At 50.6% G+C, this 15289-nt stretch overlaps 1 protein-coding gene across 1 annotated transcript; it reads right to left on the bottom strand.

The window, feature by feature from the left end:
* Positions 1-285: 285 nt before the first annotated feature.
* LOC136483770 (RNA polymerase sigma factor sigB-like) lies at positions 286-14941 on the bottom strand. Its single transcript, XM_066480936.1, has 6 exons — positions 14648-14941; positions 13355-13912; positions 1787-2017; positions 1555-1695; positions 862-1059; positions 286-779 (listed from the first exon to the last, which is right to left on the bottom strand). Exons 1-6 carry the CDS (start codon positions 14837-14839, stop codon positions 546-548), a joined length of 1554 nt encoding a protein of 517 aa, XP_066337033.1. The 5' UTR covers positions 14840-14941; the 3' UTR covers positions 286-545.
* Positions 14942-15289: the final 348 nt, after the last annotated feature.

Raw genomic sequence — 15289 nt, 5'->3', positions numbered from 1 at the left:
CACCTCAATCCACATCAATCAACAATATAGATTCGGACGGATTAGAAGGCCTCAATACTTTCTAAAACTAGGCAACAATTTTCAAACCAAGTTGAACAATTCAGAAAAAGTGAAGAACAGTTTTTGAAATCATGGTAACTATGTGAACCGAACACTCTACATTCTTTATGAAGCAATCTATGAGAAAAAAATGAATCGCACATTCTTTTAGGCGTAGGGTAGATGACGAAGCGCTTCTAAAATTTGGGCATTACACAGTTTTGTACCAACATATTTCATTTCTAAATTCTGAGATAACAAGCAACTAAGAAATTGTGAATTACTTCATTTCCACGGAACTAAACTATTCTTTCCTCTTGTAATGCAAATATTCTGATAGTGTGTTTTACATGAGGACCCACGTAAAATGGTACAAGTAAAGAATCCTCAAAAAAGAAAAAGCTGAGGAATCCAGAGAGGAAAACAAATTCTGTGCAAACAAACGGTTCACCAATTGCCCACTGGCACCAGATAATCCTTCAAAGCCTTCACCCTCTTCTTGCTCCTTAGTTTCCGAAACGCGCAGATTCAATTTGCCGAATTCTCTCCCTGCTCACACCCATGATGTTACCAATCTCCTGCAGGGTTCTTATCCGATCATCCTCGAGCCCAAATCTCAGAACAATAACTTGCTTCTCGCGTGTGGTGAGAGTATCTAGTGCCTTGTGTACATCCTTCTTCATGGACATTCTGTTGAGCATTTCTTCAGCTGTCTCAGCACTGGGATCAGCTGTGACCTCCTGAAAACCAAAGGCGTGTGTTACCTGAGCTCTATGGTACATAAGAAACACAGAATGCGATACAGGCATAGAATGGTCATACCTGATATGTCATGTCGGTGGAACCAATTTTACTATCAAGGGATACACTATACTTGGGGAGGTTTACTGCTGCCTCAACTCGTTTAATTGGCATACGAGTGTCCAGTGCAATTTCTTCATTGGTGGGTCGTCTTCTAAGCTTACGGCGAAGTCGTTTTGTGCACTCCTTTACACGGTAACTTGCTTCAACCATGTGAGCCTAGTTACCAGAATTAATTAGTGTGATTAACATATAGCATCTGAGATAACTGGTTTTGATAGATATAATATATAGAAAATATTTTCATCCATTGGGAACATAAATCCTAGTTCAACATAACATGATGCATAATGGACACAACAATATTTGAACTTGAAAAAAAAACAAAAGGGCTCATATGACAGTAATATGGAAGAGTTTTGTCAAAAGATGAGGGGAGCAAGACATTATTAACTGTTAAGTCAACATCATCAAAAGATTTTCATATTAATCCTTACCTCACTTTTTTTTTTGGATAAACTTGTAATCACGCACCAAAGAAACAAAAACGAATCACCCTACGATTCACCTGGTGATAATAATCTATTCTTTGAATTTTTCTAAACTACATATGGGTCACTCATGCATGACCAACCGCGATCTACAGTTGGAGACAAAAGAGTTCATCAAAACACTGATATAGGGAAAAGAACAGGATCTGAGGGGTGGGCATACAGGCAAGCGAAATATTTGGGATTGCTCCGAGACAGATTTACGCATTGCTTGCTTGATCCACCAGTGAGAATATGTAGAGAACCTAAAACCTTTTGATGCATCAAATTTTTCAGCTCCCCTTACAAGGCCCTGCATTCCTTCCTGTGATAAAAAACCTAAAAATAAAATGTTGATGCTAAATACGGCACACCAGAAAATATTTTTCCAATAAAAAAGTATTAGGTTGTATTACCTGAATAAGATCATAAAGGTCCATTCCAGGGCCTTCAAACTCTCTGGCAATAGAGATTACAAGTCTCACATTAGATGTTACCATTCTGTTCTTGCAATAAATACCATAATTCAGGCACTTCCGCAAAGTTTTCTCATCAACTCCAGCTGCTGTTGCCCACTGCGAGAAGGTTGGCTGGCCACCATTGTACTCTGTAAGCTCAGCTTGGATCGCCTCAAGCTTCAAAAGATCCTGCACTAGTTCAAGGTACACAATTTCCATCATTAACTCTGCAATACAAGATTGAAGGTACAAAGTTTCCAAAATTAACTCGCAAACTGCAGCCATGGTTTTATGTGTGAGTAGCGGTTTTCCAAACAACAACACCAGATAAAATTTCAGCTTCAGAAATGTGAAGAGCTCACATTCTTTACTAATTGTTTCTGGAACCTTTAAATTCTTATCATAGATTTACAATACAACTGCAAGATCCAAAAGTCCTGGGCCATGCATGTTGAAAAACTAGGAAGAAAAATCTTCTGCACATGAATATTTTTTTTTGGAAAATCACGTATCATGATTCCCTGTCCTCCAAAATTTTGACCTCTTCAGATTAGAAATGGCAAACCAGAAATAAATAAATTACGTGATCAAAACAATTATCATATGCTCTTCTGGATGGTTATAAAGCTTTAACATCAGAATGTTTCTGATCATAGAGCAATCAAACTAGTTTGTCTTATCATACTTCCTAAACTTTCTTGTAAAAATGATGGTTGGGTTATTTCAAAGCATAGGAATGCTTGTGTGTACGAGGGTGCCTCTCCTTCAGTTAACTCAATCCTGCGTGAGCTGAATGATGAGCACAGCCTTTGGTGTTTCGCTGGGGCCAAGAAGTTGCAGAACCTAGGTCTTGTTAGTCGCTGAATTCTCACTCTTGGAAGTAGCAGAATTCTTACTCTCATCGAGAGAGGATGACACTATGAGTTGGGACAATTTTCTGGTTTACTTCTCAATGCCATGCCAACCCAAGGGGTTGGGGTTACATATTTATAGGCTGCTAGCCAGCCAAGCATATGCCAAGATGCTAGTCTAAGATGCTGTCTAGATGCTAGTCTAAGATGCTGTCCTCTAAGATGCTGTCCTCTAGTCTAAGATGCTGTAGATGCTGTCCTAAAAACACAAAAAACAGCCACAAGACCACACAGCCCCACAAAGACCAGCACATGAGACTTATCCATCATTCTCCCCCTAAGTCTTGTGCGTCGTCTTGTGGGAGAGTTGAACCATCCCGGTCCTGGAGCAGAGCTCAAGGAACTTGATCCTCCCAAGGGGCTTGGTGAGCAGGTCCGCAAGCTGGTCCTTGGTGTTGATGTAGCTCGCCTTGATGCTCCCTTCCTCCAAACAGCCTCGGATGAAGTGGTACCTCACCCGGATGTGCTTGCTGCGTTCGTGGAACACGGGGTTCTTTGCCAGGGCCAGAGCGGACTTGCTGTCCACCCTGAGCTCCACCGCTCTAGTGTCTCTGCCGAGGAGATCACCAAGCAGTCGAGCGAGCCAGAGCGCCTGAGTCGAAGCGGTGGAGGCCGCTATGTACTCGGCCTCGCAGCTGGACAGGGCCACCACCTGCTGCTTGACCGACTGCCAGCTAACGAGGCACTTGCCGAGGAAGAAGAGGATCCCGCTCGTGCTCTTGCTGGTGTCAATATCGCCGGCGTGGTCGCTGTGTACCCGACGAAGTGTGCCGCCCTAGGGCACCTCGGGTAGTAGAGGCCGTGGTCGAGAGTCCCCGCAACGTAGCGGATGATCCTCTTCACAGCCTGCTGGTGCTCCGTCGTCGGTCGCTGCATGAACCGACTAACGTAGCCGACGGAGAATGCCAAGTCCGGCCGTGTGTGGGCGAGGTAGCGAAGGCTCCCCACAAGACGCCGGTACTGCGTAGCGTCCACCTCCTCCGTCGTGCTGTCGCGGCTCAGCTTCAGCCTCTCCTCCATCGGAGTGAGAGCTGGGTTGCAGTCGGTGAGCCCAGCTAGCTCAACGACGCGCTTGGCGTAGGCGGTCTGTCGAAGCGTGATCCCAGAGTCATCCTGGTGCACCTCGATTCCCAGGTAGAAGGAGAGAGGCCCCAGGTCACTCATCTGGAAGGTGGCCTTCATCTCTTCCTTGAATGCCGCCACCTCCGCATCCTTGGTGCCGGTGATCACCAAGTCGTCGACGTAGACACCCACCAGCAGGGCATTACCTCCATTGCCCCGTCGGTAGATGGCCGCCTCGTGCGGGCTTTGCTCGAAGCCCATCCCCTTTAGCGTGGAATCCAGCTTGGCATTCCACGCCCTCGGTGCCTGCCGCAAGCCATAGAGGGCCTTGCGCAGGCGGAGCACCTTGCCCTCCTTGCCGGGGATCGCAAATCCCGGCGGCTGGTGCACGTAGACCTCCTCCTTCAAGTCGCCGTTAAGGAACGCCGACTTGACGTCCATGTGATGAACACGCCAGCCCTCCTGGGCAGCTAGCGCAAGGAGGAGTCGCACGGACTCCATCCGTGCCACGGGAGCAAAGGCGTCGTCGAAGTCGACCCCCTCCTGCTGCACGAAACCTCGTGCCACCAAGCGAGCCTTGTGCTTGACGATGGCACCGGCTTCATCCCTCTTCAGCTTGTACACCCACTTAAGGGTGATCGCGCGATGACCACGAGGAAGGTCAGCAAGCTCCCAGGTGCGGTTCTTCTCAACCGCATCCATCTCCAACTGCATCGCGGCGCGCCATGCCGCGTGTCTCTCGGCCTCTGCAAACGACCGAGGCTCGCCGTCGTCACACGCAAGGTGCAACTGCGCCTCCAGGTCGTGAGGCACCGGTCCCGGCACCGGCTGGTCGCCGAGAAGGTTCTCCATCGTACGGTACCGCAACGGCTCGCCGTCGTGGTACGCGTCGACGCGCTCCTCGTCGTGAGAGAGCGGAGTAGCGAGCTCAACCGGGCCGTGCTCGACACGAGCTGGTGGTGGAGTAGACGTGCCCGGAGGTGGTCCTGTCGGTGCTGGAGTGCGTGGCGTTGCCGGCTGTGGTGGAGCCGGCGAAGAACTCATCGCAGCCGAGGTCCTGAGAGAGGGGAGCGGGAGGGGCGCCGGGGTCGGTGGAGGCTCGGGGACTGGGGTAGACGCGCTCGCCGAAGAAGAGCTGCCTACTCCCCCAGCTCCCTCGAAGTGGACGTACTCGACAGTGAAGTCGTCGTACGTCGGAGCCGAGCCATCGTCCACCGCCTTGTCCCACGCCCATCCTCGCCCTTCGTCGAACACAACGTCGCGCGCCGTGCGCACACGCTGTGTCTTCGGGTCGAGGATGCGGTAGGCCTTCGAGCCCTCCGCGTAGCCGATGAACACTCCCGGAGTGCTCCTGTCGTCGAGCTTGCTGATGTGGCCAAGCTCCTTGGCGAACGCGAGGCAGCCGAAGACCCGCAAGTGGGAGACCGCCGGCTTGCGCCCATGCCAAGCCTCGTACGGCGTCCTGCCGTCGAGCGCCTTGGTAGGCGAGCGGTTGAGGATGTAGACGGCCGTCACCACCGCCTCTCCCCAGAAGACAGCCGGCATCCCCCTCTGCTTGAGGAGGGCCCGAGCCATCCCCACAACCGTCTGGTTGCGCCGCTCGACGACGCCGTTCTGCTGCGGGCTGTACGGCGCGGAGTAGTGGCGCTGAATGCCCTCGTCAGCGCAGTACGACGCGAATTCAGCCGCCGTGAATTCGCCGCCGTTGTCGGTGCGCAGCACGCGCAGCTTGCGGCCGCACTCCGCCTCCGCAGCAGCCTGCGCGCGTCTGATGGCGTCCGCAGCCTCTCCCTTGCTGCCGAGGACCATCACCCACATGTAGCGGGAGAGGTCGTCGACGAGCAGCAGGAAGTAGCGTCGTCCTCCCGGTGTGGCCGGTGTCACCGGGCCACACAAGTCCCCGTGCACGAGCTCGAGCCTCTCCTTGGCTCGAAAGCTCGCCCGCTGGGAAAGGGGAGTCGCCTCTGCTTCGTCAACACGCAGACGTCGCAGAGCTGCTCCACATGGTCGAGGCACGGCAGGCCTCGCACCATCTCCGTGGCACTGAGCCGCTTCAGGGCCTCAAAGTGAAGGTGCCCGAAACGCTCGTGCCACTGCCACGCCTCGTCGTCCCGACGAGCAGCGAGACAGAGGGGTTGTGCCACCTGCACGTTAAGGACGTAGAGTCGATTTGCGCTTCTGGATACCTTGGCAAGAAGGCGACGACGACGATCCCAAATCCTCATGACTCCGTCCTCAACCACCACGCGCGAACCGTTCTCATCCAGCTGTCCCAAGCTGATGATGGAGTTCCTCAACGCGGGGATGTAGTAGACTCCGGTGAGCAGCCTGTGCTCACCAGACACGGCGGTGAAGATGATGGAGCCGACGCCCTTGATCTCCACGCCGGAGGCATCCCCAAACTTGACGGAGCCTCGGACGCTAGAGTCAAGCTCGGTGAAGAACTCCCGTCGACCGGTCATGTGATGGGTGGCGCCGGTGTCGAGGCACCACCCGTCAGTCTTGTCGTTGCCGGAGCTGTCGCCGAGGAGGGCGTGTGCTTTTGGCTCGTCAAGGTGGAGGAGAGCCGCTGCGGCCGGTGCCGCTGGAGGTAGCTCGATGCTGGCATGTGCCATGAACAGAGCCGGCTCCTCCTCCGCCTGTGCGACGTGGGCCTGGCCGCGTCGTGGCTGTCGACAGTCCTTGGCCCAATGGCCAAGCTGGCCGCAGTTGCGGCAGGCGTCGTCTCGTGCCGGCTTGTGCCTGCGCGGCCCGCCCTGGGCGCCTCCGCGGGCATCACCCTCGGCACGTCCTCGCGCCCCGGCCTGGGCGTCTCTGCGCGCCTTGCGTGGCTTGCCACGCTTGCGGCCGCCTGTCGCGGAAGAAGGCTCCCCCTTCCTCCGGTCACCTTGGCTGGCAAGCCACTGCTCCCGAGTGAGAAGGAGCTTCCCGCCAGTGGTGATGGGCCCCGAGAGGGACTGTGGCTCATCGCTGTCGACGACCTTGAGGCGACCTATCGCCTCCTCGATCGACATCGTGGAGAGATCCAGCAGGACTCGATCGAGCGAGCCATCTGCTTGTACTTCTCGGGGACGCAGCGGAAGAGCTTTTCGACAGCTCTCTCCTCGCCGTAGGTGTTCGCCGAACTGCACCATCTTCTGCAACAGAGTGTTGAGACGGAGAGCAAAGTCATCAACGTCCTCACCTGGCTTGAAGGCCAGGTTCTCCCACTCCTTGCGAAGTGCCTGCAGTGTGGACTTGCGGGCGCGGTCGCTGCCGATGCGTGCCGCAGCGATGGCGTCCCAAGCCTCCTTGGCAGTCCGCTTGTTGGGTAAGCGAGTGCATCCGCGCCTGTCTGGGCTGCCGCCACGCTCGTGGGCGTGCGCGGCTGCCCACTGCGCCGCCCGCGCTGCCTCCCTCTCTAGCAGCTCGAGGTCCACGTCGGCAGTGTCGTCAGCGGAAATGGAGCTGCGATGCTGCCGCGCAGAGCCTCGACCTCCGCTGTCGCCGCACGCGCTGCATTCGCCGCCTCCGCTTTGGCTGCTGCAAGCCTCGACGCCCTTGCCGCCGCTGCAGCGGTCTCTGCCGCTGCTCGCTCGCGTTCCTCTGCCGCAGCAAGTTTGGCCTCCTGCCGACGTCGCGTGCTCGAGACGACCGAGCGCTGAGACTGCCCTGCGGACATGACACGCTACCGGAGGGCTGCTGCATGGGGAGAGGGCTGCTTCAGACGAGCTGCTGCTCGTCTGCGCGGGGGAGGAGTGAGCAGGAGCGGCCGGAGCTGCTGCTCGCAGCTGGGGCTGTTGTGTGGCTGGGAGAGGAGATGAGCAGGAGATGCTCAGGCTATAGGATAATACGGCTCTGATACCACTTGTTAGTCGCTGAATTCTCACTCTTGGAAGTAGCAGAATTCTTACTCTCATCGAGAGAGGATGACACTAGGAGTTGGAACAATTTTCTGGTTTACTTCTCAATGTCATGCCAACCCAAGGGGTTGGGGATACATATTTATAGGCTGCTAGCCAGCCAAGATGCTAGTCTAAGATGCTGTCCTCTAGATGCTAGTCTAAGATGCTGTCCTAAAAACACAAAGACCACAACAGCCCCACAAAGACTATAACAGCTAGACTTATCCATCAGGTCTTAGAGCACAATTTGAGTTAGCTTTGGTCTTGGCCGGTCATGCTGTTTTTTCCTTTCCTTTAGACTAGTGCCAGTGTGATGTAAATCCCCCCTCATACCTGATCCCCGTATGAGGGGTTGATATATAGGATCGTTTTTTCTCTCTAATACAAAGAAGCGTAGCTCTCCTGCATTTTCGGGAAAAAAAAATGATGGTTTGGTTCTGCGCAGTCAAACTACTTAAATTTTGGCCATTGGTTTTTAATATTGAGATTGAGCATTTGTATAATGTTAGTAAATTTGTCATTAGAAGTACATTGAGAATACTAGGTTTTTCTACATAACACAGATATTAATGGTAGAATAGCATTGGAGTGTATCTATGTCCAAATGGAACCTTTTTGTGGCAGGAAAGAGCAATGTAGTGGCTGACCCAATGGCAGATTTCGAAATTACGTCAGGGCTTCAATTAATGTACAATCATATACAGAGTCCAGAAAGTCTTTAGATCCTATACTTGATCAAATACAAAGACGAAGCTCTTTGTCCTTGAGAAGATGAACATCTATCATTATTGATTGAATTTTTGACAAGGTTACAGAGAACACTTATCGAAGAGAAACAGAGCTAGGGGAAAACAGAGTTAAGAGAGCGGCAGCCAGGGGAGGAACCCAGGCGACGCCCAACACTAAAGGCAGGAGGCTGCCAGCAAGCAGTAAATACAGCAGTTAAATATGGAGTTGAAGTTGCTAACACCTACCCCCCACCCCCCCGGCAGTCGAAACATTGGCAGCACGAACGTTGAGGCTGGACCGAAACTCCCTAAAGACTCAGGCCGGGAGCGAATGTAATCAGTCAAACAGTGGGTGTGGTGTGAGTTGTAAAGGGTTCTTGACCCTTCTTTCTTCTTAATATAATGAAGGGCAGCTCTCCTGCGGTTTTGAAGAAAAAAACTAAGGCCGGGAGCCCTTTGGTGAAGATGTCGGCGAATTGGGAGGTGGTCAGGACGTGAAGAACATGAACAGCACCCATGAGGCAATGAAGTTCGCGGATGTTTGAACTGAGTTGCTGGAGAGGTAAACAGCACTAACATCACCACAGTAGACAAGAGTGCTGCGAGGGAGCGGTGGGTGAAGTTCCTGGAGAAGTTGACGCAACCAGCATGCTTCGGCAATACAATTTGCTACAGCCCGATATTCAGATTGAGCACTAGAGCGTGAAACAGTGGACTGCCTTTCGGATGACCAGGAGACAAGATTGTCGCCAAGGAAGACAGCATAGTCAGAGATAGATTTACGGGTGTCAAGACAACCAGACCAATCAGAATCAGTGTAGACTGAGCTCAGAGGCAACAGTTGGCTAAAGAAGCCCATGGGAGATGGTGCCCTGGAGGTAGCGTAGAATGCGCTTCACAGCAGACAGGTGGGGGCTCCCGGGGGGCATGCATATGTAAGCAGACTTGTTGAACAGCCTAGGCAATGTCAGGCCTAGTGAAAGTGAGGTACTGAAAGGCCCCAACAAGGCTGCAATAGTGTGTAGGATCTATGACCAGAGCTCCATCAGTCTCAGATAGCTTGGCTTGAGTGTCAACAGAGTGCTGCAAGGTTTGCAGTCGACCATGCCAGCCTGCTGAATGATATCCAGGGTATACTGCTTCTGGGCTAACCTCTCAACAGTTGTGCCCAAGAAATGGTGCAGACGACCAAGATCTTTCATGGAAAATTCTTGCTGCAAGGCAGAGAGATGCTTCGGCGAAGGAGGGAATCACTTGAGCGCTGTAAGCACCATGTTATCCACATACAGTAGCAGGTAAACAGTTTCAGAGCTGCGGTGATAGATAAACAGTGAAGTATCAGAGCTGGTTTCAGTGAATCAAAGCTTGAGAAGGTATGCAGCAAAACAACTGTACCATGCTCGAGGAGCCTGTTTGGGCGTAGAGGCATGGGCGGAGCCACGCGAGGGCCATAGGGGGCTGCGGTCCCCCTTGGTCAATGGAGTTTTCTTAAGAGCAAAACGTGAGCAGCTGCGGCGTATGTTATTAAGTGCAATACGCTCGAGTGAATTCTTCGTCTGGTGCTATCCAGCACATCTTGCCGAACTCAGCACACGGTGCTTCGATTAAAAAATTGGCTTGCACTGCTATAGATGCGCCTGAAGTCTTTGAATCTCTCTCTCTCTCTCTCTCTCTCTCTCTCTCTCTCTCTCTCTCTCTCTCTCTCTCTCTCTCTTCTCTCTAATTCCTTGGTCTACATGTAGGAAGGAGAAAAGTGACTTTTCTCTCTCTCTCTCTCTCTCTCTCTCTCTCTCTCTCCCTGGTTAATTCACCTTGGTCTACATGTAGGAAGGAGAAAAGTGACTTTTATTTGTTACTAATGCTTGATACTTGATAGACTACATGCTAGCTTGGTGCAATATGTTGGACTGAAATTTACTAAGATATATAGCCTCTTTGATGTGGACTGTGGCTAGCAATACCTTCTATTCTAAATGCTGCAACTGCTATTAGGCAATATAGATTTTTTTAGCTCCCATGACAGTTGGCTACTGCTGCCTACAACAATTGCTATACTACATAAAGACAAATATGTTTCGCAAGCATTTCTCTTCTTAAAGCATTGGCTGGCATTGTATGAATGATGTTGGAGCTCATCCACGATGTCATCAAACGAGTCTTACATATGCACAAGCACTTCATCTCATTTTTCATCTTACTTGCTGGCTTCTCTTGTTTAGGGAGCAAGCGCAAGCTGGAAGGTAGTAGCATCTAGCTAGGTGTGGCATGAGCTTATGGAATTGGCCCCCTCTTGATTTTAGCTCAGGCTCCGCCACTGCGTAGAGGGACTGTTGAGGCGGCAAACATGATTGGGTAGACCAGAATCAACAAAACTAGTGGGCTGGCAACAATAGACTGTCTCTGTTAAGGTCCCGTTATGAAATGTGTTCTTGACATCCAGTTGATGAACAGGCCGCTAAGAGAGAGCTAGGGTGAGAACTGTCCAAACTATAGCAGGTTTGACCATATATTAAGGTCCACAATATTAGAGATATGTAGTCTAACACATGTATATCATGTTACTTGGACTCCAAGATGTACTTGACTATATATATGAAAGGGTGAGGTGTTTCCTATAGACACGTGAACACTGTGTGAAACCACGAAGAACAGCGAGCTTTATAGCGATCCAAAGAGCCATCAACATGAAATTTGTGACGAAAAATCCACTTCCCGGTCAACACATTAGCACGTGGAGGTTGTGGAACAAGATCCCAGTTGTGATTGGCCTAGAGAGCAGCAAATTCAACCTCCATAGCAGCCCGCCAGTTAGGATCGGCGAGAGCACTCCGATAAGTCCTTGAAATGGGAGAAAGAGACTCGGCATGGTATACCAGCTGTCAAAAGCCAACCTTTCTTGGGTGGCCATTGGATGACGATTGACCACCAGAGAAACAGGAACAGGAACGGGCAAAGCAGGAGGCACAGAGCTTAGTGAGGATTGTGCATGAACAGACAGTGGCGACAAGTATAAACCTAGGTAATACACCATGCTGGGGGTATGTACAGCCCCAAGCCAGTCGAGGATGATGCTCTGAGCACATCCGGAGCCAAGAGAGGAAAAGCAGGCGACAACACCAATCTGCTGGTGCAGGAGAGGACCTGGCGCCAACACCAGAGCCCACGGGAGCTGTCGGCTGGGCTACTGCAGGTGGAGCAGGAGCAGTGGTCGGTGAGGTAGGGGTCACAACAGCAGCTGGTAGCGTGGTAGTTGCCACAGCAGCAGCCGGTGACATGGTAGGAGGCACAGCAGCAGTCCGCTGGGCTGCTGGAAGGGTGGCAGCAGTGAGCACTGTGAGGAGTACTGCAGGAGAGAAACCAGCAAGTGGCCAAGAACGGGCACCTGAGGCTCAGACTCAAGTAAAAAATCAAACTCATTAGCGGGAGGAGGGGATGGTGTCTTGGCAAAGGGAAAGGAAGATTCATCCAAGATGACATGGCGAGAAACAATGATTCTATTTGAGGATAGATCAAGACACCAGAAACCTTTGTGAATGGAGGAATAACCAAGAAAGACACAGAGTGGAGCGAGGGCTAAGTTTATGTGGAGCAGTGGCAGATAGGTTTGGGGTAACAAGCACAACCAAACACACGGAGATGATAGTAGGTAGGGTGTTGGCCAAAGAGAGCATGCTGAGGAGTAATAGATGCAAGAGTTTTAGTGGGGAGACGGTTTAATAAGTAGGTAGCAGGGTCAACCCAGTAAGAAGCCGGAAGGGAAGTCTGAAAGAGGTGAGAGCGCACAATGTTGTTAGTGGAACGTATGATGCGCTTGGCATTGCCTTTCTGTGGGGAGATAGGGAGCACCATGCTTGAGGAAGGATCGAGAGGAAGAATTGTCGAACTCACGTCCATTATCACACTAAACACTCTTAATGGCGCAGCAAAATTGAGTGGTCTCGTGAGTGAAGAAATATGCCAAAACAGGCGTAAGGGAAACGTCCAGAGATAGTGGGAGCAATCATCAAGAATGACAAGACAGTATTTGTAGCCAAAAAACACTCGCAACTGGGGAGGTCCACAAATCACAATGAATTAAGTCAAAGTTCTTGAGAGCTCGAGACGTAGAAGTAGCAAAAGGTAGCCAAATGTGACGGCCCAATTGGCAAGCATGACAGAGAGTTTCACTAGTAGTAGAATGTTAAGTAATTGCAGAACTACTAGAGAGCTTAGAGCAAGCGTCATGTCCAGGATGGCCGAGACGCCCATGCCACAATGTAGTGTGGGCAGCAGCAACAAGGGCATAAGAGGATGAAGTAGGCGCCGAAGGATGCAGGGTGTAGAGGTCCGGAGCTATTGCACCTGACGATCATGTTCCTGGAACGAAGATCCTTTATAGAGAGACCAAAGGGGTCAAATTCAATAGAGCAATGATTGTCAGTGGTGAATGACAAACAAAGATGAGACTTAAACAATGTTAGGAACAATGTGACGACGGGCGCAACAATCACCGGCGACACGGGACCCCAAATTCCACCATGAAACCTACCTATATCGAGTGTTTCGATGACAATGAATATCTATCTTTATTGATTGAAACTTTGACAACTTTACAGAGAACACTTATAGAAGAGAAACAGAGCTAGGGGAAAACAGAGTTAAGAGGGCAGCAGCCAGGGGAGGAACCCAGGCGACAGCCAACACTAAAGGCAGTACACACTGGGATGGTTCCCAGGAGGCTGCCAGCAAGCAGAAAATACAGCAGTAAAACATGGAGTTGAAGATGAATAGGAAGCATTGCTAACAGTCTTGAGACTTTTTCTTTTTCATACACAGTTGTTCAGTTGTCTAGGTATTTAATGGAACACAATAAAATCTGTCAAGCTAACTTCTCAGCTGAGAAGATTCACTAGTACACAGATAATTAAAAGATAGTCTCGAGTTGTAATAATATAGTCTTACCTGAATACCTTCTGAGAACTCAACCTCTTCCTTGGCTGTAAGAAGTCTCCTGCCAGTCATCTTCCACAAGGAACCTAAAGGATTCATACTAGATGAGGAACCCTTGGACCGCTTCTTCTTTGAGGATGATGCAGCCTTTTGTGAAGCACGGAGAGTTGTGCTAGCCTTTATTGCTGCTCTAGTTCTCCTAGCTCTCCTCTCAGATTGACGAGCAGATTTCACAGCTATGTTCTCAGTGTACTGTGCATAAGCATCTAATTCATCTTCAGAAGCCATGATACCATAAGACTCCAAATCCTCCATCAAAGGATTATTAGCATACATGTCAGGACTGCTCGATTGCATCTCTGTGCGAAGGATTTCATTTGCCAAGTAGTTGTCCACACCCTTTTTTTGTCTAATTATAGGCTGATGGTTGTTTTTTTGTACCATCTGAACAACTTCTTGCGCAGCTTCAGCAGCTGCTCTGGCAAGAGCAACTGCCTCTGCGGCTGCGGCTTCTACTACCGCCTCTTCATTTAGAAGTGCTTCTGATGCCAGAGTTGCCTCAAAGTTTCTCTGACATACATTACAAAGTAAAAGTGAACAAATATTGTGATGTTCTACATTCTACTATACTGTTAAGGAATTTCTCACACTACAGGCAATGCTGGAAAGGCAGCAGCCTTCAACAAGAAAAGAAAAGGGCTTAGAAGCCTATAAAGGAACATGATTGTGTTTGCCTTATATAATGACTCAATTTCATCCTTCCTTCTAGAAGCTTAAAACTCCTGCTTCATTTCTTTTTCTTCCAACACTGCTAGAGAAATACTCAATTCAAGGAAGCAGAACTGAAATTACCAATAATTGTCCCCACAGATCAAAATTAGTCCTGCTGATTTGATATAAAATGTTCGTCTTCCAAGTAGGAAATCAGTAACAGACATGAACTGAAACTCGTACAACGTCACTTCTTATTCAATGTTCCTACATTTTTAACAGTGGGATTTAGCACTTGCTATGCTAGATTTTGCAATAAATAGCCTGCAGCTACAGTTACTAGCCGCTCCAATCAGTTGGCCCTGAACTCATTTTGTTCTAGGAAAAGCACCTCATGGTCATGGGTTCGTGGCATTGTTTGAGAGTGATTAATGTACTCTTATTTGTTGATCATCAACGCATCCAACAAAGGAGTGGACTAAGTCTCCCAATTTGTCACATGTTAAACTAAACACAGCACCAAAAGCGGGCAAAGACAGTACAGCATATGTAATTCGGAAGACAATCCAGCAAAAACAGAGCAGTGCGGGCCACCTGAATCGCCGGAGCCGCGTAAGCGAGCCTCAGCTGCGCCGCGCTGCCGTTGGTGCGGTCCTGGACGACAACGGCGGAGGTGACGGCGCAGTGGACGCGGAGCGCGGAGCACCTGGAGTAGGACGAGGAGGAGGAAGGCACGTGGGCGGCGGCAGACGGCGCCCACATGAACTGCGGTGCCAGGCACGCCATCGAGGAGCCAGGGCTGGCTGCTTGGCTCGTCTCACCGGAGTGCCGTCTCCATTGCTGCCGGGAGGAAAGAGAGGTGTATAGGTGGAGGGACGGGACGGTGGGTATGGAATTCAGGTTTGTTTTAGTCTGGATAAGGGGAGCTCAGTCAGACAGAACTCAGGCCTGCTCAGCCGCGACCCGGACTGAGAGTTAGTGGGCTGAATGCTGGGCCGGGCCATGCTAGAAAAAAAAACACCCTTCCAATCCGTCGACACCAAATTCCATTTGAGATCCGACCAACAAGTCCAGCGTGGTCCCTCCACGGTCCCCTCCTCCTTACTAATCCAACTAGCGATCCGTGCCCGCACCTAGTGAACCACTCCCAATTCCATTTGGACAGACGTTCACCTGTTTTGAATCAGGCGAACGATCTGACCAACAAGTCCAGCGCAGTCCCTCCGCGGTCCCCTC

Source organism: Miscanthus floridulus, chromosome 9 (genome assembly GCF_019320115.1).
Source record: "Miscanthus floridulus cultivar M001 chromosome 9, ASM1932011v1, whole genome shotgun sequence".
NCBI classification, from domain to species: domain Eukaryota; kingdom Viridiplantae; phylum Streptophyta; class Magnoliopsida; order Poales; family Poaceae; genus Miscanthus; species Miscanthus floridulus.
The sequence above is the reverse complement of the archived record's forward strand: the minus strand, read 5'-3'. Positions and strand labels throughout refer to the sequence as shown.